The 25,702-nt window shown below is 31.9% G+C and overlaps 1 protein-coding gene across 2 annotated transcripts; it reads left to right on the forward strand.

The window, feature by feature from the left end:
* Positions 1–25,702, forward strand: LOC118191243 (tubulin-folding cofactor B-like). Of its 2 annotated transcripts, XM_035362044.2 has the most exons (3): positions 26–89; positions 13,782–13,865; positions 24,682–25,702. In XM_035362044.2, exon 3 carries the CDS (start codon positions 24,691–24,693, stop codon positions 25,405–25,407), a length of 717 nt encoding a protein of 238 aa, XP_035217935.2. In that variant the 5' UTR covers positions 26–89; positions 13,782–13,865; positions 24,682–24,690; the 3' UTR covers positions 25,408–25,702. The 2 variants fall into 2 exon arrangements, with proteins under 2 accessions (XP_035217934.2, XP_035217935.2); XM_035362043.2 differs by lacking the exon at positions 13,782–13,865 and having other exon boundaries at positions 1–89.

Consider the following 25,702-nt stretch of genomic DNA (forward strand, 5'->3'; position numbering starts at 1 on the left):
GCAATTTTTAACAGTGCGGGTGGAGGTGGTCACATTTGTTTGGTTGTGTTGTACTCGTTGACGGCTTTTGCGGATCATTGAATATACCGGTAACTTTTAATTTTCTTTAAAGAGTGCAATCATTGTATGTCATTTACCGTTAAATCATAATATAACTTCCTATTTCTTGAGGTTCGGAAGTGTTTTTATTCAAAATTTTATGAATCCTTTTTTTTCATTGTAAGGTTTAGTTTATTTATTTTCGCTGACTTAACATTTCGAAATCTACTATAATGTTAACACATTATATATTTTAATATCATACGGTATAGTGCTGTTTACAGGGCAGTCAAACTTATCCGAAAGGAATACACTTAGACAAAAATCATGATCTCAAATAAAATTTGTAGCATAAAACGTCTAGTACAAAATTAGTAATGTTAATTTGTCTTCAAATTTTGCCTTTTCTTGCTTTGAAATTACTGACCATAGTGATACTGTTTTCAGCATGATCGTTTTAATTTACGCCAGCATGCTACTTATCTTTTTGGTGAATTTATCTTTCTCTCCCATCTTTTTAGTTATCTGTATTATTTAATATAAGCAAGTAATATTAGGGGTGTATATCTGAGCTACATTTTGACTGAGAGTATAGCAGATGATGGAATTTAAATTATATCCAAATGAGTAAACAGATGCAGCTGGGTAAATCACTGCACTTGTGAAATGATACTCTCTTTTCATTGATTCATTAAGTTTATTACTTAAGCTTATTGCTAAAGGTACCTCTCTGCTTCGGTTGGTATTTGAAGCTGTGTAAGGGGCTTATGTCATTCTTGACCTCTGAATGTTTATCTGTTGTTTGAGCTAGGCAAGTTAGATCTGCATCAGAAGCTAATTAAAAACTGCTTGTATATTGAAAGGAAGTCTCGGTTGATCTTTACATTATGGTAATTTGGCGAAAATTTGGCAACCAACTCTCCTACAGCAACCCTCTATTTTTTTTCCCCCGCCGCCATTTTGTCTTCACGAAGTAAAGACATGTTTCTTTTCTTTTTATCTACTGAACACTTCTTCCAACAATCTACTAGCCGAATTACACTTATGCTAGAAATTTTATCAAACAAAACTGCTTAATCATGACAAATATTCACTGCAAAATTGGGAAAAAGTGCACAATACCATACTCCTTACGCGTTTTTCAAAATAACACATACACATAAACCATGTACACGCCGACTTATTTTTACTTAAAAAAACATCCCAGAATTGCACAAAAATGGCATTGCGCACACTCTTCACTATATCCATGTACACTGCATTTTTCTCATAAATTAGAAAAATTTCACGAAAATACATGACAATTTTCTCAATCTTTAAACCCGGTAAAAAGAACATATATGAAATTACCTGATCGCGAAAAAGTATTTACCCTTTACAAACATGAACATTTCCACATATAAAATAAATAAAATATCCAAAAACTTTTACCTCTAAATCATCTATTACATTATACACGTCACCAGCGAATTCATACCGCAAGCATTACAAATACTTAGTATCAAATATTTAAATTATTTCCATGCACGTTTACTTCAACTAAAACGTATACCAAATTCCTACAAACATAAAATTCACAAAATAACTATCATTTCATTAAAATATAATTAAATTCAAAAACACTACTTAAAATATAAATGAGCACATACATTAAATTAATAAAAATTACCTTACAATCCTAATTACTTTAAACTAAATCATTGCTAATAACAATTTTCCCAATAATACCAAATTCCTTTCCACCTTACATTTAGAACAATGCATAAAAATAATATCCTCAAATAATTAAAAATACTAACTTACCTAATCTTCTTCAGAATCTTGATTACGTGGCGGATACACTTTTCTAATTCATTCAATAAAATTATTGAAAGATTTTTTCTGCGAATTTTTCCTCCATACTTCCTCCGCTAAATAAAAAGCAAACTTCTCTTTATCACAATGCCTAAATACCCATTTCGAATTCACTTTAGTTAGGGCTATGGGATCCAAAAATTAACCAACACTGTTTCACACAACACAGAATAAAGCTAAATACAAAATTTCCAGATTTTTTCCCGATTTCCCCCCTTTTCCGATTAAAGAACCGTAATTCGTCCATTAATATCACATGACATATCCCATGATCTCTCATTTCCCTCACGCAAAATAATGCGTAATCGGAACTGAGTACTGCTCACATTATTACCAAAGTCCCAGGTAGTAACCTTTATCGCCTCCAAAATGTCGCCAAACTACCAGTTACCATATTGTAAAGATCAACCGAAGTCTCTGTAAATTTCTTATCTATCTTCTTCAGGTTGGGTCTCTCAGTTATCAGACACCTCTGCTAAATAGCATTCTGTGCCAAATGCACCAAACTCACTGCTTCCTAGCTTCATTTTTTTGGATCGTCCACTTTGTTAATAAAGTCTGACAGCCACTTAATAGCACTCAGGTATAATTCTTTAGTATTGAGAATACCTAAAGTAGTAAAGCGGATGAGGGCAAGGGCATCACACTCATATATAATATGGCATGCTGTTTTCTCGTTCTGTTACATCATTTTCTGCATGTAGGGCTTTGTTGAAAAAGTTTCATAGTATGAAGGTGTTTTTTGAAATAGTAATGCTCCATGATGAACTCGATAATTATTTGTATCTTCAGTTTTGTAACTTCAGTTTCAGTTTTGTTTTCCTAAGAATTTCAGAGGCAGTCTCAGCAGGTCTGATAATCACACTTTTTGCATGTTTTTGTCCAGAAGAATCAAACCAAACTTTATTCATTTCCTATTTTTCCCATTTAAGGAAAATACTCTTTGCAGTCTTCATATTCATACCACAAAATTTTTCCACACCTGTTGGATTAAAAGACGATTCCTGTTTTGCAAGTTTATCTGCCTTTTCATTACTTCAGTTCCCTTATGTCCTGGCACCCAGATTAGGATTACCTAGTTTCTGGTTGCCACTTCTCTTAGAAGGTTTTTGCATTCCAAAACAATCTTTGATTTAATTTAAAATTAGTATAAAGCTTTTGAAGCTGCTTGACTGTCACTGGAAATGAGAATGTATTTACCATGATAATCTTTTCTTATATTTATTTTTATATATCTATTTATTTTTATTATATATTTATAATTATGTATTATTATCTGTTTATTATTATTTATGGTTAAAGTAGACTTTAACACTAGAAGTGCCGGAGCAGTCATTTTGACTTCTTTCGTCATTTGACCTTGGATTCCTTAAAAACCCTTTATCTTAAGAAGTCAAAAATTTTGGTATTTTCCTAAAATATGTCGAAAATTATTGGTGCCAAATATAAATCGAATGAAATTAAAATTAACGGAGATATTATTAGTTGTACCTAAAAGCGCCACGAACAGTCTTAATGACTGCTAGTAATACTGGGTAGATTTATATGGTATTCTCGCTCAAAAAATATTTTTCTTGGGAAAAACAACTGCTGTACATATACATTCCTTTCATTCACTGATTATTTACAGAAGGAATTACATTATTTTACACAAGAATTACATGTCTCGCAATCGTTTTCGAGACATTATGAAATATCTAAGATTTAACTTGAAGTCAACTAGGACTCAGCGTTTAGAAAGTGATAAGTTTGCACTTTTTTCCTATATTTGGAATAAATTTATACAGAACTGTGCGATTTCCTATAAACCAGGAGAAAATCTAGTTGTGGATGAGCAGTTATTTCCATCCAAAGCCAAGTGTAAGTTTATACAGTATATGCCGGATAAATTCGGTATCAAATTTTGGATGTTGGTCGATGTAGACTCGAAGTATATGTGCAATGCTTTTCCATATCTTGGAAAAAATACATCGAGAAGTGAAACTGAAAGTCTTCCTGAAAATGTAGTAATGCGTCTTCTAAGCCATTATCTGAATTCAGGTCGAAATTTGACAACGAACAATTATTTTTCCTCACTATCATTAGCTAGAAAACTTAAAATGAAAAACACAAGTTTTGTCGGCACAGTAAGACATCAACAAGAAATTCCGCATGAAGTAAGGAAATCAAAAACACGGCTATATTTGAAACAGTTTTGCTAAAGAATGGTGAAAATACGCTTGCTGTCTATCAGGGAAAAAGGAATAAAAATGTCCTACTACTAAGTACCTTACATCCAAGTGTAAAAGCTCTCTTTTGCAGTCGCGCAGAGATGATATTCTTATTGCGCATGCATAGACTCTCCTAGATGTCCATGAAACTGTAATAACAACTGGAGATCAAAATTGTGAATAAAAATTATAATTTTTGCATTTTTTCCTCCAACTCCTATATAAGTATTTATGTTTATAAAATAAAAGTGGTAGCTGTTGTTTTTTATAATGTCCTTAAACTCTGTTACTGTCATGCATATGAGGTATGATTTTAAACGTTACTGACATTTTTGTAATGGTGAGCTTTGAAAAACATGCTGTTCCTTAACTTTTGGAGCCCACAAGCGGCCGAGCAGTAAAGTCGCTGAACACTGGTAGTTCGGTCCGAGGTTCGAATCCCGCGAACGGGCTGGCTGCATGGGTGTTTTCGTGGCTTTCCCCATGTGTAATGTGTATACGAGCCAGTTTCCCTTCGAAAGTCCTCCACGAAGGCATCCCTCCCCTTAGGCAGATAGCCCTAGTGTGCTTTGCTATAGTTAAATACACACACCACACCTTAACTTTTGGAGGGCAGTATAGATAGCTTGTCCTTGGAAATGTATACAGTCAAAAGTCGTTAATCTGGATTCTTCGGGACTTCGGCGATTCCGGATTATCGATTTTTCTGGATTATAGATCATCAGTTTAAATCTGGTAAGATGGCATGCAGAAATTATAAAATTAAAAATATGAAACCATAATTTATGAAATAAAGAACAATTATGATCTAAAGGGTATCAAAATTTACAAAAAAAAAAAAGCTTAATATTTATTTGTTTACTTTATTAAACATTTCTTTCAATGTAAGTTGTTTAAGTTGCTTCGTTTTTTATGTGATAATACATTCTCTTTAATTCTATAAACAGACATAATTTCTTGTTCAGTTGCAAAGTTCCGCTGTTCAAGTCCTATAATTGCTGTGTCTACCGACTAATTTGTCAATTGAAATTTTTTCGTTTTCAATAACCTCTGTCACTTTCTTCCCTATCGGAAGCGAATTATAATGATGAGGAATTTGATTTAAATCATATCAAAGACAGAGTCAAAGCGACGTCATTACTCACTCAGCCTTCTCGTCAGACAACTGTACGCGGCGGTAGCATGAACTGTGTTCCGAGCTCTGCGTTGATCTCTGCAATGTAATTTAAATTGTAATTTAGTACTTAATATATTCTTTTGTTATAGGAGATTGTCTACTCTTATTTTCTTTAATTATATCATGCATTAAGCGCACGACCACCAAACATATTAATAAATATATATCAGAAATTCTATTTGACATAATCGAAAGTTCAAGCTTACTTTTATAAAATTGCTCTAACAGTCTGCAAAAAATAATAAGCCGTATCCAATTCGAAGATTAAGGAACAACGCAATCTGCAACATTAACTGAAATAGATAATTAGATAATTTTAGCTTAGCTTATACCGTCCCTTATACATTAAACGCGCACTCGTAAACGTATTTTGCGCACGCGCACAAACATATTTGCAGCCGTAAAGGTCTTACGTCAACGCGACGCATGCGCAGAAAGTTTGTAGCTTTGAGGTCCGGATTATAGATCATTCCGGATTATGGGTGTCCAAATTAACGACTTTTGACTGTATTTCATAGACTGAGGTACACAGTAGAACTTCAGTTATCAGGGATAGTGTTGTCTCGTACCATCCCATTTGTAACCGAAAACTTGAATAAAATGGGAAATTGCAATAGTTTCATATTAAATACTCATGAGTATAAAACATTTTTGCCACAGATAAACATTTTTGCTACAGACTACATCCATTCACAGAAAGCTGTTTTAAGCTTCTGTACATACCTTAATCACGAAGTTACCAAAAATGATGGCAAAAGATCATAGAACAGAATGAGACAGAGGAGATCAGAAGAGAGGTCGTGGAACAGAAGGTATTTGACTGACTAAAGCTCGTTTTGTGTAGGAAAATATTCAGTTTTATTCTGTGCTAAAAAACCAAAATTATTTTCTTGTCAAACCAATATTAACACAATATGCAGTTGATTTTAGTTACACTTTTTATGTTTAATTACTTATTTTTAATAGAGTGATTAATGAAAATGTTTCCTAGCAGTTAAAGATGGAATAGTAACGTACCTTTCTGTATAAAATTCTTGTTTTGGAAGCCAACAAGAGGTTTAAAAACTTTCTCATAGAGTTAAATGTCCATTATCAAGGTTAGTTGGTTTATTTAATTATGGCAAAGCAAACAAGAGCTATTCATTATAGAAGAGAAGAGCTAGTTCATGGAGCTTTTCCCCTTAAAACAGGATGTGAGGAGTGATGATGTACTCATGTTGACATTAGCTGAAAAGATGCAATTCACAGCAAAGAAATTAGTGTTTTGAAAAAAATGGCTTTACAAAACTGTGCATGAAAAAAAATAGCTTTAATTAAGAAGAAAAGGTGTTATTACTTTGTGCATTTACAATGTTTAAAAAGTTAACATTACTTATTTATCTTCAGGACATAGCTTTTACAAATAAGTAATTTATGGTTTCTCGTGACACTAGTGATTCAGCTGTGTTTATAATGTATTGTACCTATTCATTTAGTTTGTTAGCCATTTGCATGGCTAGTTACCTAAAGCAGTTATTGTGAAAAAGAAAATATATATAGAATCAAAACTCTTTAATCCGGATGTCCATAATCCAGAATGATCTATAATACGGACCTCAAAGCTACAAACTTTCTGCGCATGCGCGTTTAATGTATAACGGATGGTATAAACTAAGCTAAAATTATCTAAATATCTATTTCAGTTAATGTTGCAGATTGTGTTGTTTGTTAATCTTCTAATTGGACCCAGTTTATTATTTTTTGCAGACTGTTAGAGCAATTTTATAAAAGTAAGCTTGAACTTTCGAATCATGTCGAAAAGAATTTCCGATTCTGGAGCTGCCAAAGGATCTACAAAGCGGAAGCATGTTTCGATGTCCATCCAACAAAAACTGGAATTGCTGCAAAAAATGGATAAAGGCATATCCTTTATTTCTCTGCGGGGGGGGGGGGGCGCAATGAACTGGAAGTGGATCTGTAAGTGCTATCCATATCTTCAGGGCAGATGTTTTTATTTTATTCGGCTTATAATTCCTTACTAAATTTAGTATTTCATCTCAATGTACTCCATCTTTGATATGACTTAAATCAAATTCCTCGTCATTATAAATATCACGAATACACATCAAATAGATTTCTGGTTGCAATTTTCTAATTTCGACTATGCAGAATGTATGCTTTACGCATGCGCGCATTGAAAGAAATGTTTAATAAAGTAAACAAATAAATATTAAGCATTTTTTTTTAAATTTTGATATCCTTTAGATCATAATTGCTCTTTATTTCATAAATTACGATTTCACATTTTTAATTTTATAATTTCTGCATACCATCTTACCAGATTTAAACTGATGATAGGTAATCCGGAATTGCCGAAGTCTCGATGAGTCCGGATTAAAGACTTTTGACTGTATATATATGTAGTGGGGGAGTTGAAGATGTTAAATAACAATTCCAACGTTGTTTTCCACACCACAGAACATTTAATAAAGATAATCAGAAAAGGTACAAATTAGATTAAATACAAGTGCTGTTTGATACAAACAGGATTCTGTATAGCTTTTGCCAGTCTTATCACTTAACCGATTAGTGCCTACTCGCACTTGCTGATGTATTATACAGTCAATTTAAATATAAAGCTTTTTTTTGTAAATTTTGATACCCTTTAGATCATAATTGCTCTTTATTTCATAAATTATGGTTTCATATTTTTAATTTTATTATTTCTGCATATCATCTTACCAGATTTAAACTGATGATCTATAATCCGAAAAAAGCGATAATCCGAAATCGCCAAAGTCCCAACCAGTCTGGAAAGTCTTTAATCCGGACGCGGCGAGACTTCGGCGATTCCGAATTATCGGTTTTTCCAGATTATAGATCATCAGTTTAAATCTGGTAAGATGGCATGCAGAAATTATAAAATTAAAAATATGAAACTGTAATTTATGAAATAAAGAGCAATTATGATCTAAAAGGTATCAAAATTTACAAAAAAAAAAGCTTTATATTTATTTGTTTAGTTTATTAAACATTTCTTTCAACGCACACATGCGTAAAGCATACATTACGCATAGTCGAAATTAGAAAATTGCAACCAGAAAACTATCTGATGTGTATTCGTGACATTTATAATGATGAGGAATTTGATTTAAATCATATCAAGATGAAATACTACATTTAGTAAGGAATTATAAGCCGAATAAAATAAAAACATCTGCCCTGAAGATAAGGATACCGCTTACAGATCAACTTCCAGTTAATTGTGCGCCACCATTACCGCAGAGCAGCGCGAAATTGATAAACAGATTTCAGAATGGTTAGAGAAACAAAGGATATGTCTTTATCCATTTTTTGCAGCAATTCCACTTTTTGTTTGATGGACATCGAAACATGCTTTCGCTTTGTAGATCCTTTGGCAGCTCCAGAATCGGAAATTCTTTTCGACGTAATTCGAAAGTTCAAGCTTACTTTTATAAAATTGCTTTAACAGTTTGCAAAGATAATAAGCCGGATCCAATTAGAAGATTAATGAACAACACAATCTACAACATTAACTGAAATAGATATTTAGATAATTTTAGCTTAGCTTATACCGTCCGTTATACATTAAACTCGCATGCGCAGAAAGTTTGTAGCTTTGAGTTCCGGATTATAGATCATTCTAGATTAAAGAGTTTTGACTGTATAATGATTTTAATATATATAGCTAATGTAATTTTCTAGATCCAGCTAGTAATTTAATAATAACTGAAATGAGTCTGTATGTATTGCTTTTAAATCGCTTAATTTATTAATTAATATCGCAATAAATTTGAAAGGAAAACTAAATATCTTATACTTCGCTGAATGCTAACATACTGCCACGTAAAATGTAAACATATTTTAATTCGTAAAGAGAAACACATTTCTTTAAAATCGCTGAATCTATTGATTAAATTCAAAACACAAATATGTGTTACATATTGTCAAGTGGTGACACATTTCTATTATGTCACTGAATTTATTAATTAAATTTGAATATCTTATGCTGGACCAAATGATAGCATAAAACTTTTATATCTCTAAGTTTTTGATCACAAGTTCCCTAAATTCATACCAAAAAAAAAGTGTAAATAAAAGACAAATTCAAAATTCAGACTTCGAATTTCTGCCTAGTTTGAGTAGAAGACTGTGGTTTCAAAATTTAATGGCTTCACAGGTGTTTTCTCACAATGTGATTAAGTTTGAAGAACAAATATATGTCATTTAGTCAAATAGCAACATACTTCTTGTATATGCTTGAATGTTTGATTGAAATCAAAACAAAAATCCCTTACACTTTGCAGAGTAGCAGTACAAAACTTTTAAATCTGTTAATTTGTAATCAAAATTTCATTAAATCCACACAAAGTGTATAATAATTTTTTTTTTTTTTTTTTTAATTCGGACTTATAGATGCACATGTTCAGGTAGACCAGGAGTTCTCAGCTGGGAGAAATTTCATAGTTTAAGGAGTTTATCAATTAATAAAAACTATTCAAGTTTTGGTGTTTATCAATATGGTTTTTATTTTTTCTTGTTTAATTTATAAAAGCCGTTGAAAGTAATCTAAATTTAAAGAAATGTGTATGTAATTTTTTAGTTTTGGAAAGAATTGGGGAGGGAATGATCATCTAACAGTGGTTAAAGGGGTGCATGGCCAGTAAAGGTGGAGAACCCCTGAGGTAGGCTATATACATACAAAATTTGGTGGCTCTAGGTGTTTCTGGTTTTTCTACAGTGTGAGGAACATATAGAGATTCTTCACTAGTTAATAATACAGATGACCCTGATATTAGTAAATTCTAGGCTCAAGGGACTATAGGCCTGTAATAATAGCTTCTTTCAAAAATCATTTAAAATTCCTGTGAAAAAAATTGAGTAGATAAAGATATCAAATATCTAGTAACATTGTTTTATCAAATCAATTTCAAGCAGTTCACAGTTTAATTTTTGGGTGATTGATGATAAGCTGTATAACATTATCACTGATATGCTGCAAATAAGCAATAGTATACTCACAATGCAAAAATTGGAGTAATATTATTGATAGGATGATAAACAGAGAATAAAAGATTGAAAGCTTGCAGTTTGGAATATCACTATTACACATTGCATGAATGGATAAATTTTTTTCAAATGCCCGCTAACATTTTACCAACAAGTTTCCAGTAAAAAGACGATAAATTCAAGGAGATAAGGTAGTTGAGGCAAAGTGAAACAAAGCATTTAAAATCTATTTAGAGGAAACTCTGGATTAATTGTGGACAGACTCAGATGTGTGGCCTTGGCAGTTCAAATAAAGAAACATGGCAAGACCTTTCCCCCCCTTTATCATTAAGATACATGTTAATTTAATTTAAAAAATACATTAATTTTAGTATCTGTATTGCATGGTCACAAATACATATGTATCATATCATATAACTTTTTTGTGTAGCAGCATTTTAATAATATCTTGGGTGTTGGTAGCAGCTGAGAATTAACTGAGATATCATAAATGTAAAAGGTTTTTAAATAATTTTGTTGCATAGATATTGTGAAATTGTTTATATATCTCTTTATATTCTTGTACTGTCTATCTCCTCTAACATTGTTCCTAAACACTATTAACATGTAAAATGTAGAGTAGACCTAAGGAACTTCATTACAGAAATTAATTCTGAAAAGGGTTTTGGGAGCCAGAATGTCTGGGAACTGCTGGTTTATGCATTTGTTTTAGTATTAATTAATTGTACTAAAATTGTTTAATGCTTAAAAGTATTTTTATAAATTAACGATCAATAGAAACTGTATTTCATAATTAGAAAATTTTTAAGTTAACTATTGAGTAAAAATTGTATTTTTAATGTTTAGCAGAATGTTATTATTAAAAGTTTAATAGTGACTAAACTATTATATTTGAGGTAGTAAATCAAATTAATTTAATAGAAAATTCAGTTCATAAGAGTATCCCTATTTTTAATGGTTTTAAAAATATTTATATTAAGGTAGGATGTGTCTGAACTATCATTTTGTAAGTAATATAAATTTTTGAAAATTGCTAAATGGTCATTAGATGGATGCATTTTTCATAACTATAGAACTATAATACATATGCTAGGAATTAGAACGATTTGAAAATAGTTATAAAATTAATAATTGGAATATGTGGAGTGGCAATTATCTTAGTTGTCTATTAATGAAAATCAAATGCAAAATTTAACATTTAAAACCACGCTTATTAACTAATTAGATTAAACACAATATTCTTCAGAAATCCATGAGCTTTACAAAATAAAAACCTGTGTTATGACAGTTTTCATTCAAGGAACATATTAGACTGAATGTGGGTTATTGTGAATTCATTTTATGTTTTAGTTGTTTATGCTTTGGTATTTTTTATAATAGTTGTTTACGTTCCGTGTTAGAATGGCGCCGAAATGACGCAGTTTCGAATTTAAATATACTTAATAAATTCAGTCACTCTCGGTCTATATAAACCAAACTGAATACATTTAGTAATATAACATTCACATGTAAACATCTAGTAATAATTCAGCAGTACAGATAAACTTTAAAATCAGAATTATAACAGTTACAGGTCAGCTACATTTTAAGCGACCGAATTCTACGAACGACAAAAATCTCAAAAGTGTGTTGCCAACGCAGGGCAACGAAAAGATGGAAATTAATTCGATAGGCTTGGAAGTGAACAATAGTTATACTGTGTTTTTGGTCTTAATTGGTACTTAGAATTACGAGTGTGAAGGATATGACTCAGTAAATATTCTTAGTAGACATGATGCCACATTGGTAAAACGCAACTTTATTAACATGACTATTCATTAAAACAGGCAAACTTCTATATGAATACGCAAATTTTCTCATACTTAAGATAAGGGCAGTGTGATTGACCTCGCTGGCAGTTATTATGAAAAACAGCATGATGTCATATGGCAGCGTGTGCAACCGAACATAAGACCGCCACAGTATCGCCCAGTGACACAGTCATGACACAATAGGGGTTGATTGCGAAAATCTAGTTTAAAATAGACACATTCAATATAAAAGTTATACTTTAAAGTGTAAGTATAAAAAACAAGAAATACAGAATATATGAGTAGTAATATACAAATAATAATATACTTAAATACTAATCAAAGTATATAACAATACAATGCATACCATAATTAAACAAAAATAATGAAAAGTTAATGAAATAAGAATTTTAAGCAACTTCCTAACGTATACATAAGAAATTAATCAAGTATTTATGTACTATAACTTTTGTAGCAAACCAAAAGAGAAAAAATATTCAGTTATATTATAGTGATCAGCTTTTGGAGAAAATGAACACATCTACTGCGAGTAATTATTTGTTTTAGAACAATGTTTGAATCTTCACAGACTTTTTAATGTGGAATCTGAGAAATTACAGGTGTGTCTATAAGTTCTGACACATATGCACTGGTTTTAAGCGATTGATTGAAACCGTAATCTTTTTTGTTATTTACCTCAATAATAAAAAATTTTTGTCCATTCATTTAACAATTGCATGAGGACCAGTGTAAGGTGGAGTAAGAAAAGGTTTAACAGAATCGATCCCTAGAAATACGTAACAGGTTCGAAGTGCCACGTGTACATAAAACAGGGTTCATAGGGTCCTTAAGAGTCCTTAGGTTTTTTTTAATCAATTTGTGGTTTCAAGTCCTTAATTTTGGGCAAAATCAGCAGAAGGTCCTTAATTTTAATCATCTAAAATTTCTGTCTGTTTTTACGACTACCATTTTGAGCTTGAATTAGCATTTTGGAGGAATATTTTTGGTGATTCACTGACATATGTGGTTATCTTTTGAATGGGTTATAATTTGTTTCTATTTCTAATATAAATGGTGGGATACTTGAGTTTCTAAGCAAAAAATGAAATGTAAACATTTCGAAATTCATTTTTTCTAATGAAGAGCTCTAACTTTTTGCTTTTCAGGAGGTAAATTCTTTTATTAAACAGTTCTAAATTTGGCGACTTATCAATATTGTAGCGATTTTAAGATCAGTTTCTATAGAAAATTTTTAATTCCAAGCTTCAACAGTTTTTATGTAAAACATTGTAACATTGATAAATTTCATTAAAATAATGGTAATATACTGAAATTATATTTAAAAAATAACATTAAAATGAAACATTTTAATATTTTGCTATCATATTATAAAGTTCCATTTTGGTAACTTATTATACAATATTTTGAATTTGAAAAAAAAGGCACAGTTTACAAAACAGTTCTTAGAAAAGCAAAATTAGCTATGTAAGTAATTAAAAATGTCTTCTTTTTAATTTTTTCATAGTAAGAGTTTTCTTGTAATTGTCTCAAAATATTCATAATTCTTAATTCTTAGAATATGCACCAGTTTTCTGTATAAAATTATTTTTACACTTTTTACCTTCTCTTTTTTTTTCCCTTCCCCCAAAATATTTCTGGTGTTTTGCTGTTATAGGATTAGTAGTGATAATTTTTCTTTAGGATTTTGGGCATTGGAGCTTGGAAAGTTTAGAAGGATTTGAAGCAAGATTTATAGACTCACGATTCTAGAAGATCCCAGAAATAGTATGTGACAAAATGAAAAATGTCTCCATGGTATTAACGAATAATGAATGTAGTTTACAGAAAGTTCGAGATGAATTTCTTACCTTTCGGGAGAATGGCTGGAAGAGCAACGAAAACAAAATATTTGAATGTTTTACTTCTGATACTAGAATCTTTTTCTTATTATATTTATCTTCCCTTTATTTTTCCCACTTTTCATTAAACACAAGCATGGAAAATATAAAAAATGCTTCTAATCTTATCACATGGACAGGCATTATGGAAAGGAATTTTTTTATTTATAAAGAAATTGAAAAAATTCATCCAATATGTATTAATGTATCACACACAGAGCTGGTGCTAGGCACTTTCCCAGCTGATGTAATTTCTGTGGATCCTAAATTCTGCTGCCTAGTGAATCTCTAAATGATTTGCCATTTCTAGATTTTGTTGCTCGATGTGTCTCTAAATTTTAAAAATTCTGCCACACCAGCTCTGTAACCGGCCCTTACCATATATACAGTCAAAAGTCGTTAATCCGGACTCGTCGGGACTTCGGCGATTCCGGATTATCGATTTTTCCGGATTATAGATCATCAGTTTAAATCTCGTAAGATGGCATGCAGAAATTCTAAAATTAAAAATATGAAACCGTAATTTATGAAATAAAGAACAATTACGATCTAAAGGGTATCAAAATTTACAAAAAAAAAATGCTTAATATTTATTTGTTTACTTTATTAAACATTTCTTTCAATGTAAGTTGTTTAAGTTGCTTCATTTTATGTGATAATACTTTCTCTTTAATTCTATAAACAGACATAATTTCTTGTTCAGTTACAAAGTCCCGCAGTTCAAGTCCCGTTAATTGCTGTGCCGAGAATACCGACTAACTTGTCAATCGAAATTTTTTCGTTTTCACTAACCTCTCTATCACATTCATGTCTTTATCCATTTTTTGCAGCAATTCCACTTTTTGTTTGTTGGACATCGAAACATACTTTCGTTTTGTAGATCCTTTGGAAGTTCCAGCATGGGAAATTCTATCTGACATAATCGAAAGTTCAAGTTTACTTTTATAAAATTGCTCTTACAGTCTGCAAAAAATAATCAGCGGGATCCAATTCGAAGATTAAGGAACAGCGCAATCATTAACATTAACTGAAATAGATAATTAGATAATTTTAGCTTACACCGTCCGTTATACATTAAACGCGCAGGCGAAAACGTATTCTGCACTTGCGCACCCGCATATGCGCAGTAGTCAAGGTCTTATGCGCACGCGTAAAACGCCTGTGCGCATGTGCCAACGCGGCGCATGCGCAGAAAGTTTTTAGCTTTGAGGTCCGGATTATGGGTGTCTGAATTAACGACTTTCGACTGTATTTCATATTTCTTCTGAATGTTCATATTACTAAAGAAATAAAATTAGCAGCTTTTTCTATACATTCTTAATGCATTTAGTTTTTTTAGAATAAAAAAAAAAATCCTTAATTAAATCCAAAAATTTTAAAATGAAAAGGAAACATGTTGAAGAAAGAAACTGAATACAGAAAAAAAGAATATTCTTCAAAAGATAGGTAAAGTTATTATTATATAAATTATTCATTTGTTTATGATTTCAACCTTTACTATAATTTCCCATTTCTATTTCCTCATATGATAGAGTTACTGAGCCAGGTTAAATTAAATTAAATTGCATAAGTCTTTGACCACTAGTCCACATTTTTAGTTTGAATTTGACTGTTCTTGTTTAATTATATCACCATTAGCTGTAATTGATTTTGTTAGCATCAGACACATGCCTTTATGTTTTAAGTTCTTTTAAAATGAGAGGCTTATTTAAACCTTTGTCTGACATTGTAGTTATTTTCAGATATAGCGATAATTTGTTTCACGTCTGTCGGAGGTGGCTTTGTACTATTTAACTTTTACAAGATCAAGTAAACCCTCATAGGCACATTGTGGAGAGGTTGCCAAGTTGGGTGATAAAGCAGGCAGAAACTAGTGAGAACATTGGTTTGCATATTGAGACAAATTTCTGAATTTCAAATTGTTAGAAAAGATAAAAGATGCTTAAAGGGAAGGAAATTGATATAAATTAGCCAAAATGTCTGGGAAGGCTTCAAATTAAAAAGATGCATAAATATTTTGTTGAGTGTTGTTGTCTGTAGCTTTTAATGTGTAATTATCTTAATATTGTTTAAGAATCAATGTCATAAATTATATGTATTTTAAACTGTGAAATTTTTCTAGACTGTGATTTTAATACGGCTGTTTTAACAAATATTATTAAAAAGTAAATAAAATTCAGTAGTGGCCATGAAAATCCCTAATGACTAAGGTTATCTAACTACCTAATTTAATTATTTATAACTAACTGCTTAACCTTTAAAAATTATCTCTGCATGTTAAAGCGGGTTATTACCTTTCATTAATACTTACTGTGGTCACAAGATAAAACACAAAAATGTAAAAATTCATGTAAAGCTTATTCTTTGCATCTAGTGAAATAATACAAAACAACTAATCACTTCTGGTGCTTTAGTGGCTTATTGGAACCTTAAAGTATATTAACTGGGTTAAAACCCCAGAAACTCTACACGAAGTAATGGCACTAACTGCTTCAGACAGGCAGAGCACAACCAACTTGCCAACCGTTCCTGCATCACGCTTTCAGGTTTGCTCTGGTCAGCAGGCCTCTCTTACACTGTCTAGGCAAACAGCAGTGGTAGCAACAGCCAGTCTTCTGTAACGAATCATGATGATTATGATTTTGCTTCTCATTTTAACCTATGTCATTTGACATAAAATCTACCTGCTATTTACTAAACCTCTAAACTGAGCAAATAAGTGACAAAATGAGACATAAAAGAAAACAATCAACATAAAGCTAACTGTTAGTAAAATGTAACTAAAATGTCACTAATCTTCTTTCAAATATGTCCAACTATTATAAGTTGTTGATTATATATACTGTTATAAGTTTACCATTTCCTTTCACTTTTGCTGAGTTTAATGGATAGAAACGCATTGTGTTCCCAAGCTGAATTATACAATTGCATTAATGAGCTACCAACTGCAGTGTTTGATGCATCAGTACAAAGTATCAAGGTACCAGGAAATGTGTGTCTGAGAAGAGTCGCCATGCAGAGTAGCATGAGTAGCAAATGCTTTCTCAGCCTCGTTGTTCCATTCGAGAGGGCATTCTTCTGTTTTGCTTGGCTGTGAAGGTTTCTTTTTATTAATGTGGTTTCCCAATAACCTACTCAAGGGTGCTATAAAACATGCGAAGCTCTTAGACAAAACGTCTGTAAAAGTTAAATATGTCGAGAAATTTCCTTAACTGAGTTAAAGTGTTTGGTTTAAAAAAATATTCAATGGCTTCCACTCTGTCGAGTAAAGGTTTTAAACCTCTAAAAAGGTTTTAAATCCTGTTCAGATACATAAAAACCTAAAAACTCCAAAGAGTATGTGTGTATCTAAATGCAAAGTTAAAACAAAATTGCATTTAGATACATTAACTCTTAACCCATAATTGCTTAGTCTTTCAAAAAGAGCTTTCAAGTGTATCAAATACTCAGTATCGTCCTTTGACGCAATCAATATATCGTCAACAAAAGCAAATACTCCTGGCAGCTCCACGAGTTACTTCATCAATAACGCATTGAAAGGTTGCAGCTGTATTGCATAGCCCAATCTGCATTCATGTGCTCTCAAAAAGTCCAATAGGAGTGGGCATAGCCATTTTATGAATATTGGAAGGATTAATTGGAATTTGATGATAGGCTTTTACCAAGTCTAATCGAGAAAATATGTTTGCTCCATGCAACTCCGCTGCAAAATCACAAATGTTGGGAATAGGATACTTATCCCTCACTGTCTGAGCGTTTAACCTCCGAAAATCTCTCACAGGTCTCCATTAGTTTTTGCCTTTCTTTGACACCATGTGAAGAGGAGAGAAGTAATTATTTCTGGAGGGTCACATGTGGCCTAAATTAATTTTTTTTTTTTTTTTTTTTTTTTTTTTTTTTTTAATTTTATTCTTAGTAATTTTTAGTCTATTTGGAGCTGGTTTCCTAGGCTTACGTGAAACAGGAGGACCAATAGTTTCAGTGAAATGCATAGTGGAATATTATACTCAAGATCATTTATGATCAGGAAGCTTTGACAGTGAAGGATAGTTAGATGGTAATTTATCATATATACTATTTGCAATAATTGCTTTTATAGAATACAAATGTTAGTTACACAACAATTAATTTTTAAATGTGTTTTTAAATCAACAAGCTTTTTGTTCCTTAAATCAGGTAGTAAATCAAAATAATGCAAAAAATCAGAACCAATAATATTCGTTGATACTTTACATACTTAAAAAACAAAATTAAAATTACGACGAGGACCAAGGTCAAGACTTAAAAGTTTTTTTGTCCCTGAAGCGGAACTGCTGTTGGCAACAGAAAACAGCATATTAGGTGTCTGATGCATTTCTTTTTTAGTTGCAGAGGAGACTGACGTCTGAGCTAGTGTCCCACAAAAATATTTTGACTTTCTGCTTCTAATAAAAAGGCAATGAGACTCGAAGTAAAGTGGAAGTCACTATTACACTTTCCCTGGTTCGTTTCCCTGGAACGTACATGGTGGAATACATTTTTTTGGCTTTCTCATTAGATTTGTGATGATACCAGCAATAGGAACAATTCATAGCAGCTTTAGCTGAAGGGCTGTTGTAGCAGTTTTTGGAAACTGTGTGATCATCGTAGAGGCAATACCTTACCGCACAGTTTGCAGACTTCATTCAGTAGGGAATCCAATTTAGAATTATTAGAAACATTTACTGATACAGATGAAGAAACTGTGCTTACCTGAGCGGGTGTAACAAATTTTGATTAGCAATGCTGACAGCTCTCGAAGAATCTAGTGGCTCAACTGATGTGAGGATAGATTGAACATTTGACAGCATTTGGTGAATAAACAATTCTAGTAACAATGAATCAGATATATTGTGTTTTTTAGCACGCCTTTTTGATGACACAAAGTAATTTGGATGGTTTTTCTATCTCCAAGATGCTCACCAGCGAGTAGTTTCTGGATTTCCTTGGTGCTGCTTTCCCCACATTGATCAGTAATGGCAGCTTTCAGGCTTCGTAAGAAGAATCTGTGCATTCCCAAAGTATGATATCTCGAAAAAAAAAAGGCAATTTCCGACAGCATATGAGTGACGCAATAGTTAAATTTCATTTTGGGATCCATAACAGGCTTGGGTAAGGCTAAAGCAAAAGTTTATTCTCACATAGCAAACCACAGTGCCATTAGGATTGTAAATTGGTATCTTTATGACTGCCGTTTTCTCCATGTTAGTGGCTGTAGTGAAGAAAACAAAAGTCTTGAAACAACCAAGTCCTAAATGAACAACCAATAGCAACAACTTCATGCGTGTAGATGGGTTGCTTGCCATTATAGGTGTGAACAATATGGCTTGATAAATTTTCTTAGAAGACATGACTCCACATTGCTAAAACATAACTTTCTTAACACTACCACTTAACTATTCATTAAAACAGTCAAACTTCTACATTGAATACTCGAACCTTCTCATACTCAAGATAAGGGCTATGTGAGGGAGTTCGCTGGTCGCACTGGTGGTCATTACGAAAAACAATATGACCATATCTTTAGGTATTTGTATTATTGTAAGTTTGGAATTAAGCTATCTTTAATTTTGGAAAGATATTGTATATTATATATCTTGTGATGTTTATGTTTTCAGGAAAGTAAGTTTTGGAGATTTTGACAAGTTAAAGAGATATTTTAGGAATAAATTGAAATGTGATGAAATAAATTATTACTAAAAATATATTTTGATTTCAATAACAAGGCACTACTGAGAAATAACACTAAGCTTACTTCATAAATATTAAATTATTAGTTTCTTAGATCACTTGCCAGATTCTAAATTTTAGATACCGTATTTATGCGAATCTAATGCACATCCCCATTTTAAAACTTTAAATAATAAAAAAATTGTTTGTCGGCGAATGTAATGCACATCAATGATATGAGGAATTTATTAAATCTTATTTTATACTACAATGGATTTGTATATAAACTATCAATTAATGGTATGATAATTTTATTTAAATTTAGATACCATATTTTATACAACAATGGATTTATACATAAAGTAGTAGAACATAGAATTAACCTATTAGTGGGCAATTGTTATGTGAAACAATCACTGTTAATTACCACTACCGTATATACAGTACCTATCGTAAAATATGAACATGAAATAAATCGTAACATTTCTATTTAGCTAACAGTTTCTACAATTAGTGATTAATAGTAAACGTCTTTATTCACTGTTTTCATCACTGGAATCCTTGCAGCTCTTTTCGTCAGACGCAGATTTATTTCTTCTTTCCTCATCATCATCATCGTCATCCTCGGCGTTCTAGAGCTTGTCATCTTCACTGCCATTCAATGAATTTGAAATGCAGCATTTCTTGAAAGATTTCACAATCTTTAGTGCTTCGATGCTTTTCCAGGCAGCAGAAACTCAGTGCAACAATGTGCGGTGCAGCACGCTTAATTTTTCCTGTCGGGGTCAATTCACGGTCATCGGCGAACTTTGCACTCGAATGTAATGCTCCATCGTATCTAATGCGCACCCCAATTTTGAATACTACATTTGGCCAAAAACGATGCGCATTAGATTCGCGTAAATACGGTAGTTTTAAAGGGAATTAGCAAATTTACAAATGCAAAAAGTTAAATTCATGAAATTCTTCTATATTGGCTTTTAAAAAATTAAGCCAGCAGCAATAAAATCAACAAAAATGGAAATGTGAATCTATGATTAATATCAAATTGCACATGAAGGTAGCAAATGTGAGTATGCGTGAAAGAAAACAAACATTATATACAAAGATGAAAGCACTATTTAATTTTTGTAAGTTATATGATGACATCATATTTGTGTCATTAACAAATTGATGTTTAGAGCTAAAAATAAACAAATCAAACTTAAATGAATAAGGTATATGACCACACTGGGACCTTTGGATAAATTTGTTAAGCTGGCCCATGCCTTCAGTGAGGTGATCAACCATCGCAGATGCTGTCAATGACCATTTCCAACACCTTCTTAAACAGAAGCCCAACTACGAGATCGTGACGTCACAAACTGGCGGCTGACTATCGCCATTGGTCACCTACTACCTGCCTTTAAACTATATATGTTTTTAAAGCTTTACTAATAGGAGGGTATTATTTTTCTTTTTTTACTTGATATATATTGAAAATATATATTTTCAATTCATTTGCGGATATAATATTGGATAAATTTTCCTTTGCACAAAATATATTATACATTACTCATTGTGTGATCTTATATTGTATGTTTACAGTTAAAACAATGCTTTAAAGTACTGGTTGACTTTTGATAAGGACTTGAGGTAATGTTGGAATCTCTCTCCATACTAATAATATACAAGTCACTTAACTGCATAAAAAATATATAAGAAGAATGTGTGGAAATATTTTTAAGGATATAATATTATATAAGTAATTTATAATTATATTTTTAAGGATATTATGTAAGTTTTTTAATTTTAGCAGGGTAGATTTATAAGCACACATATTTACAGGAAAAACCTAAATTTTCTAAACCTTTTATTATTTTCACAATATATCCATGCAAAAATTGTGCTGATAATGTTTGACTGGGACAATACTTATAACATCCTTATATGAAGACCTAATACTCTGCAGCATAAAAACACAAGCAAAATTAGCAGCATTTTCACAATTATATTTTGCTACATTCCTATTATATTTTCACCTTTGAAATCTAAGAATGGCTTAATGTGAATTTCGTCAACCATTAAAGTGACATATTATCATTTTCGTCTAAAAGCGGATTTTTTTCCTTAGCATAATTCAGGAAATTTTCAGGAGTTTTCTCCACTTTAGATCAACATTATATTCAGAACACAATCTTTTCAATGTAGAAGGATGTGGCAAAGTAACATATGCACTGTTTCTTAAAAATTTATAGCAATGTGGAGAAACTGAAAACATCAAACTTGATAATATTAACAGATCAGAACTATACCTATTATTATTTTTATGCGAAACGAGTAATGTCAGCTGCCCAAATATAAACTGAACTACTTTCTTATGTTCAGGGACATTTTTTTCTAATTCATGAAGGCCTTGAGTTACGAATAAGAAAATTTTAAAGCTGTTTTCATTATTATCACCTTTAATTTTTGCAACTTCTTTAAGCAATGAACAGAGATTATGCACATCATTAATTTTTAAAGGGAATTCACGGTTACTAATTTTTGTTAATGGAATATCTCTAAAATATGCTTCCACTTGCAAATAATCATGGATAACGACTGATGCAGAAAATAGCAGATGATGCAGATAAAAGGAGCAAATTCTGTGCTTATCTGGAGAAAAAATATAATATTTTCTTTAATCACAACTGTTAAATCATCAGGTATCTTAACACTTTTTAGACATGATGAAAGCTCACTCAGATTACTATAATTACCTAATTACTAATTTTAAAGTAATAAAAGTAGGATTTCTAGTAATGCAATTTATATTTTAACAAAACAGGTAATAGCAAGCATATGTGTGTTTGTCTCCCACTCAGGAGGGGGGGGGAAGAAAAGGATTCTTAATGACATAAGTTTTAATAATATTTGAATTTTCATGCATTAGGAATTTAAATTATTTCTTGTTTTACGCAAAACTGTGCACTTTATATTACAATTTAAAAACCATAAGCATATTTATTGTCTTCACAGTTTCTTTAGAAAAACTTTTAATGCCAAAATATATTAAATATTAAGCTAAATAATTTCATTTGCTGCCGTATACGTATGAAGTTAAAAGTCCCAAGTTATAAAATTAATCAAAAAGTAAAAAAATTGGACATTTAAAAAAGTAAGTAAATATTTAGCATACAATTCGATACATAATTATTAACCATACAATTTGATACATAATGATACTAATCGATACGTAATTACACAATATTATACACAATGTATTCTATAAAAATGAAATTCCTTAATATTAATGTATCCATTCTTTTAAATGTAGAAGCAAATACCTTAATAAATTTCAATTTCAAGTTAGGCTTAACATACCCGAGTATACTTCAAAATGGCAAAATTTTCTCGCGGTATCGATTTTAACCATCTATGTAATACATCTTGTTGCTCAGGAAATCTATATACTGATACTTTAGAACCGTCCCAATAATTTTCTCGGCATAACGGCACACAGCACTTTAAAGGCATGATTGAAATCGAAAAAAAAAATATCAATATCAAATTAAGGAGATTTGGTTCATGCGCCTTCTCACGACCAAGGACAAAATTCCCCTAACTTGCTAATGCCATCTAGATGGCCTTGGTTTAGGGGCGATTTTTCGCACCCCATCGAGAAGGCCAACAGTTTGTGATGTCACTAAGCTACGAGCCTTCAGTAGGGAGGCTTGTGTTTAAGAAGGTGTTGCCATTTCTCCACTGGGGCAGTTTCCAGCTATCTTGGACTACTTGGAGGAGATATACATGCAAAGACAACTGGCAAAGGGAATAACAAAGATTGTCAATTGGATTAAAGTTGGAAGAAAATAGCAGCCACTTCATATGAGAAGTACCATCAAACACCAAGTTACTGATCATTACACATCACCACCATCATTAATTTTGGGGCTCGATAAGACAGAAATCGGGACCAACTGCTGTAGTGTAGAATTTTACAATGAACGGTACGACTTCACTCCAATACCACACAGTCTTCATAGAACGGTCTTTCAAGATGGGTGGCTGGGTACAATATCCCATTGAAATTTCAATCTACATCGTGATGCTGCCACAATGTTTTATGTCCAATTTCATCTGCATCATTTCTCTCCAGATCCTTAAATGCTTATTGTCTGGTTCCAGGGCAGATCTGGACTCTTCCATGAACAGAACATTTTGGTGAATATAAGACAGTCCAATTGAAATGTTGGCGATACCTCTTTAATTCTGTGGTTCTTCTGATGTTGTGGAATGGGCAGTTTGTGGAATACAAACACTTGATACTCAGGTGTAAAGCCTCTTTATATGAAGCATTTGGCCCTTAATACTACTGGGAGATATTATCTTTCCAAGTGATGCTGCAACTGCTGATGTAACAGTTGAATGTCATTCTTTGATTCCATTTGATTATTATGACAATATGCTGATCTTCAGAAGGGTTATGACTGGGCACAAGTCTCTGGAAAACAGTTTGAATTTTTTTTTTTTTTTTGAATAGTTTCTGCATTTAAAAAATTGCCAAATAATCATTGGCAAAGAAACGTACGAGATCTTTGATTGACTGTCCTGCTTCAATATGTCCAACAGCCTACTCAGTATCTGCTGTTTGTCTTCTTTTAGCCATAGAAACATGAATATCATCAGAAACTATCCAATGAAAGTTATAAAACACTTCATATCAACATTTAACTGAACATCTTCAAATCCTATTTAGTTAGCATATGTTCAAACAGTCAATCATAATTGCCATAACATGTGGTGTTTGCGTACTGCCGTCTGCATACGTAACAATTTTCAGCCTCATATTTAAGTGTGCTTCTGGAAATTGTTAATTCGCATTGCTTGCTCAACTTTTGGAAACCAATTTACATATTGATCTCAACCCTGAAATTGGTAAATATTCGCTGTTCATTGTGAATGAGGTACATGTTTCAGTGCAATGATTTATGTCAAATAAAATTCTGGGAAGTACTTAATTTCCATATTGAAAATTTATATTTTTCTTTCAGGTAGTCAAAATGAGTGAAGACATAGCAGCAGGCATGCTCGACATACTTGTAACTAGTAGTATTAACTCTTTTGGTACACAGCGGCGATTCCCGGTGAACATCCAAATTGCAGAACTCAAACAGAAATTAGAGCTGTTAACTGGTGCTTCATCTACCTCTATGGAACTACAGTTATTAGATGATAAGAATGAATTGATTTGTAAGCTTATGGATGACAGTGCAACTTTAAATTCTTATGCCTTAGATAATGCTAAAGTTCTTCATGTTGTTGATTCATTTCATCAAGCTGGAGAATTTGAAGATCTGTCAAAGGTGAAAAAATTTGAATTATCTGAAGAAGAGTACAGTAAGCGAGGTGAAACATTTAGAGCTTTCAAAGAAAAGCTAAAGCTTCAAAGTGGTGATGAGAAAGAAAGTACAGAAAAGGAAAAGAAGCGTCAAGAAGAGGAAGAGTTAATAAAGAATATTAAAGTTGGCAGCCGTTGTGAAGTTCGTGTGTCTGGAAAGCCAAACAGAAGAGGAACTGTTATGTATGCTGGTACAACTGATTTTAAACCTGGATTTTGGGTTGGTGTAAAATATGATGAACCTCTTGGGAAAAATGATGGATCTGTTGGTGGGAAGAGGTATTTTGAATGTCAGCAAAATTATGGAAGTTTCGTTAAACCTTATGATGTCATACTTGGGGACTTCCCTGAAGAAAATTATGATTTAGATGAACTTTGATTTTTTATGAAACTTATTTTATAAATAATGCTACTGAGTCTGATGTCATTATTTCATCTTATTATATATTTTTATATTACATAAAGCAATGCTATGAAATAACTTCACAATGTGTATTTAAGCAGAGCTTAAAATTTACTTGCAGTTAATATGAGATCTGTGATATATAAAACTAAATAATTTAACAGAGATAAGATTGTTGAACAAATGCTCTCATCTTAATTTTCATTTTTTGCTTTCAGTGCATTGTATGTGTGTTCAATATAAAGTAAAAGCTATATGTTTTTATAGGCTA

The sequence above is a fragment of the Stegodyphus dumicola genome, chromosome 2, assembly GCF_044657685.1.
Source record: "Stegodyphus dumicola isolate Sdum_Otavi_A_Nest chromosome 2, ASM4465768v1".
NCBI lineage: Eukaryota > Metazoa > Arthropoda > Arachnida > Araneae > Eresidae > Stegodyphus > Stegodyphus dumicola.